The sequence below is a fragment of the Lactuca sativa genome, chromosome 8 (assembly GCF_002870075.4).
Source record: "Lactuca sativa cultivar Salinas chromosome 8, Lsat_Salinas_v11, whole genome shotgun sequence".
NCBI classification, from domain to species: domain Eukaryota; kingdom Viridiplantae; phylum Streptophyta; class Magnoliopsida; order Asterales; family Asteraceae; genus Lactuca; species Lactuca sativa.
In genome coordinates this window covers 8,612,757-8,618,101 of record NC_056630.2, presented here as the reverse complement: position 1 = coordinate 8,618,101, position 5,345 = coordinate 8,612,757, and the positions used below count along the sequence as shown (strand labels likewise).

Here is a 5,345-nt window from a genome sequence, read left to right as displayed (position 1 = left end):
AACATTTTTTTTACTAAATTTTGAAATTCCCTCCAAAAAAAATGACTATTGCCGGCAAAATCCCTATATTTGATCGGTCAAGAAGTGACAAGAATTCTAGGCAATTACAGGAATTTGTTCGTATATAAAACAACTGACACTCTTGTAACTCTACACACTCAAGTTTAAGAACCCTGACGTTGTAAGACCCGTGACATGCACGTTAACATGTTATCATGAGTCGAGAGAATAAAATTTTGTCTCAAAGTTAAATATATATAAAATCCCAATGACATACGGATCAAATCAACTTTCGAGTATTACTCATATATCAAAAATATATTTGATAAAAAATTATATATAAAAATCACAGTACATTTAAACTGAATACGGATCAAACACAGGAGGTTGTGTTTTTCACAGAAAAAATCTATGAAATTATGTTGCGTTTATATTAATTATGACATCGCTATCTTACTTTTTTGATCTTGAAACTCTTCTAATCAAGAACAACAAGCAAAGCACACGATAGAACACGAAGAACCCAATCAATACGTATATGTTAGTCCATCTCTGATTCTCATGGAGTCCTCTTTTCTGCATCACATCTGCTCCTGTCACCATGCACGTCTGGTTTTTCTCATCGTACCATATCAAACATCTGCTGATCAAACATGAATACTCATTGATCAACAGAGCATCCAGAGCATACTTGTACATTGAGAAGTAATGCATGAACACCCAGTACTTTGGCATGCTTTCTTTCGATATAAAGTAGCCGGAAAAGAGGAAGAATCCGGCCAGAAGTATCGTCACCAGAGAGGTTCCGGTGATGTAGTTTGGTGCGACGGAGCTCAGGAACAGGATGAATGAATTCGCCATTAAAACGATGACCCAGATCACTAAAACGAAGTAACCGAATGCTTGCCATGTTTGACAGAGACCCACTAAGAAATAGACTGACACAGAGTAGACTATCGCAATGACGAGCAAGTATGGGAAGAAAACGAGGGTGTTTGCTATGAGGTATGATGATAGCCTGTAAACGCCACTTGAAGTTTCTCGGAGCAGAATCGGCCTCTCATTGATGAAGATCGGGAGTGTTTCGGTTGTAGAAGAAAGGAGGAATGTTAAAGTGAAGGCAAAAAGGCCAAACCTTTTCTCGATTCCAGTTTTATCGAATCCGATATTGATGTAAATTGTTCCTAACACGACACCCACAACTAATGCCTGCAATGTGTTTGTTAAAAGTAACTGTTTTGTTCTGTAGATGATTTTCCAAAATCTGCTGTATAGAGCGATGATCTCTTGAACCCTCGAGCTACGATATCGGACCTCGTCGTTGTATTTGGTTCTGGTTCCAACAGGATCAATGGGGGAAGGTGGTGCAATAATGGGTTTGGTTACTTGGAGCTGTGTTAGTATTTCCATGGCGTATTCGAGTGAATTGAGCTGTGGAGGAACTGTAAAACCATTTGATAGGAGGTAGTCTTGAAGAGAAGGTAGAGTTCCATGATGAACAACTTTCCCCTTCGATAACAACAAAATTCTGTCAATGGTGGAAAGGATTTTAAAGCTCGGTTGATGTATCGATAAGATCACAGTCCGGCGACGGGAAATCGCTATTGATCTGAGAGTCTGCATGACATTGTAAGCCGAACTGCTGTCGAGACCGGAGGTGGGTTCATCAAGAAGTAAAACTCCGGGATCATGGAGTAAGCTCAAGCCTATAGAAACACGTCTCCTTTCGCCACCGGATAAATTGTGCCCTAACCGTGTATGAGCTAAATGTGTAAGCCGGAGCTCAAGTAGCAGAGAGGTCACCACGTCTGATATTTGAGTGGCTTTCGGTTGCAGTAGGCCGGCGGCGAAAGCGAAAGTCTCAGAGACAGTGAGCACCGGTAAACTGGAGTCGTGTTGTGGGACATATGCGGAGAGTTTCCGGTAAGATGAGGGGGTGAGCGGGGAGGAGTTGAGGAGGAGTGTGCCGGCGGTGGGTGCAGTCCGGGCGGCTAGAATGTCGAGGAGAGTGGATTTTCCGGCGCCACTAGGGCCAACGATGGCGAGGATTTGGGAGGGGTAAGCGGTGAGGGAGATGTCATCGAGGATGGAAGTTGGTGATAGGGTGGTGGTGCATGGTTTGATGAAGAATAAAATAGGTATAGTTGTGGCGGCGGTGGTGATGGATTTAGTGTAGGATATTGATGTAGCTTTTAAAGTGTAGGTTTTAATGGGTGGCGCCACTGTTGTTGTTGTGGTTGTTGATGGTGGTGGTGGAGGTGGCTCTCCCATGGTGGCTCCGGTGTGTATGAGCAATAATAATGGAGAGAAAGATTAGAGAAGAGAAGGTGGGTTGAGTTATTAAGAAGTATCACCATGGATATGGATTTAGGGGGTGGGTATAATGGGAAATGATCGGGATTCTAAAATAAAAATTGGAACTTTTGTTTGATTTTAAATTTTTTAAAAAAAAAGTAACGGAGTAATGGCCCGTGATATTGACAAAACAAAAAAAAGAGAAGGTATGTTTAGGTGGGGTGTATGGACAAAATGTGATCACATGAGTCTTAATCCAAGAAGAATCCGTGACCAAAAATCCTTCATTCAGACATTCTTGCAAAAATACAAACCCCTCCGTAATTTTATCATCCTCTTTTCTGTTTGACCTTTTTCTAACTGCCGAATACTACACCCATAACTCTCATAACCCATATACATGGTACATCCCTTTTAATCTCTGTATTATTTTTTTGATGGATTACATACAGAACTAATTTTTATACTTTTTTATACAGAGATTATATATTTTATTAAATCAGCCATATGATTTTGATTATTTTTTATGATTATCTGTAATATTAATGTTTAATCACTTGTATACCTGTTTGTTTCAATTTTTTTTGCCGTCGCAAAAACTTATGTCTCGGACGGTAGATGTCTTGGATACATAGAAGCTTTATTTTCTATTAATTAATCGAAGTTGAAGTACTTGATTATCTGATTAGATTTATGTATGCCTTTAAGTTTATTATTATATATATTTAAATCAAAATACAATAATTTATCTGTTAAAAACTAATACGACAATTGCACAAATGATACCAATGACAAAAACCAATAAAGCTTTAACAGAAACCTTATGTTTATCTATGTGTTTGAATATCATATTATTAACCGATTGGCGAATGATTATAGGCTTATATAGAGCTTTATTAAGGGGTGCCCACATGCCAACAGTCTATACTTGACGACGGACTTCAAGTGGCTTCCTGACAGTCCGTGACTTAATTATGTGAACCACTTGTTACTCTAATATTATTTTATTATTACTTATATCAACGGCAGACCGCAGATGGACGAAAGATGGGGTACCGCGGTACAGTCGTACCGATAAGACACGGGCTCGCAAAGGTGAGGGTTCGGCCTCATTGTGGGCTATCCCAACCCACAAGCAATGCATATAGCACTCTCAACTATTTCAAAGCCAAATCAACTTTTCACACTTTCTCTAATTTCATTTCTACCCTCTCTTCGATTCCATTCCAACCTTTTTTCATTTTAATATCTAATAGATATTAGTTGTAGGAAATCCAAAAAAATGAGTTAGAATTCATGGTTGGGAGGTTTAGAATTCGTTTGAGGTGGGATGTCCAGCGGAAAGCAGCATGTCATCCATGGGTAGGAGGGATGGATTCTCCCCACTCTAGCCATCCAATATAACATGCAAATGGTTATCTTTCTCTTCCCTACCATCTCACACATACTGGTACTAACAGTGGCAGAACCAGAAATTTTAATGCGGGGTACAAGCATAATCGAAATTTAAAATAGCATTCGAACCATCAAAACATGAGTTAAAACATGAAGCCTCTTGAAATTTTTATTTTTAACAAAATTTATTGAATTGATGATGGAATATCGAGCTCACTGTCGTTTCTAGACTCTCGGCAACAACCCCTTTTATTCTTGAAAAAATGGTAGACAACAAGGTTTAATGTTTCGAGATGGGGGTGTAAGATAGTTTAGCATGCTTACATATAGAAAATTAATATGTAATAATATATAAATTTTATTTTGGGGATGCAGATGTACCCCCAACACTGAACAACCCATCTAGCTTCGCCACTGGATACTAATGTAGATGTATAAAGTAAAAGTTGAAAAATAAATCGGGACATCATAAGTGAAGACATCAAGACAACTTGCTTCGGGTGCTACGGTACCAGTCAGTCGGGGCGGTGTAGCTGGGGGTACCGATGAACCTGCCTTCCTTGCCGATGTTTGTTGAACTCAACCCCATCCACCCTTAAAACGACACTTATACCACTTATTAAGGCCAACTTCAATATGCTTTGAAACATCATATTTAAAATAGCAAATTAAATATATTATATTGAAAATAAAAAAATAATAATATAAAAATATAATAATAATAATAGATTTAAAGTATTAACTAAAAAAGAAATAGAAAATTTACAAGGTTTCAAATAAACATAGTATATGAAATATAACATTTTTTATAGTAGAAATTAGATGTCATTTTCCACGAAACATCATATAACAAATATTGACTTATTTGAAATTAATTATACCGTTATAATCATAAAAAATCATCGAGTTCAATGATAAATTCTTTGTAATTTATCTCAAAACAAAATATTACCAAAATATCGAATTCAACCGATTTGTAATTATCAATAGAATACTAAATAACTTTACGTAAACTAATATAATATTCTCAAACCCACAACTATGACTTCAATCGATATTTCAAATTCCATAATACCTATCAAAGGGTGTTTTATATATATATATATATATATATATATATATATATATATATATATATATATATATATATATATATATATATATATATATATATATATATATAGAGAGAGAGAGAGAGAGAGAGATACGTTCAAATGTTTTTAGCAAATATTGTGTGCCTAAATGCACCAATCAGAAATTAGCAAATAATTAATTAATTAATTAATTAAATAAGGGTAAATTAGTAATATTACATATATGTATTAATGAATATCCAAAATTAACAACTGCTATCCCTTTATTTAAGGGATCAATTTTTATTTACCTATTAAAACCCTACACCACAAGAAGCTAGGATCCTACGCTCTCATCGGACTCCCACAATGTCTCTTTCACCACCACACAATTCTCCGATCCTAATCTTAAATCCTACAAACTAAACAATCGAAGAACCCTAACTGTATCCGCACTAGGAGCCGACACATTTGACGGAACAACACTGACAGTCATCGGAGGCGGCTCGGTCGCAGCAATCGCCGCCGTGATTTCACTCGCAGAACCCGAGAAGCGCCGACAGTTGCAGGCGGAGGAGGTTG

At 37.0% G+C, this 5,345-nt stretch overlaps 1 protein-coding gene across 1 annotated transcript; it reads right to left on the bottom strand.

Moving 5' to 3' along the window:
* Positions 1-306: 306 nt before the first annotated feature.
* LOC111876554 (ABC transporter G family member 8) lies at positions 307-2,398 on the bottom strand. The gene has a single exon (XM_023873117.3). It carries the CDS (start codon positions 2,269-2,271, stop codon positions 454-456), a length of 1,818 nt encoding a protein of 605 aa, XP_023728885.1. The 5' UTR covers positions 2,272-2,398; the 3' UTR covers positions 307-453.
* Positions 2,399-5,345: the final 2,947 nt, after the last annotated feature.

Coding starts and splice junctions, on each gene's coding strand:
- LOC111876554 (XM_023873117.3), bottom strand. CDS start 2,271: ATGGGAGAGCCACCTCCACCACCACCATCAACAACCACAACAACAACA.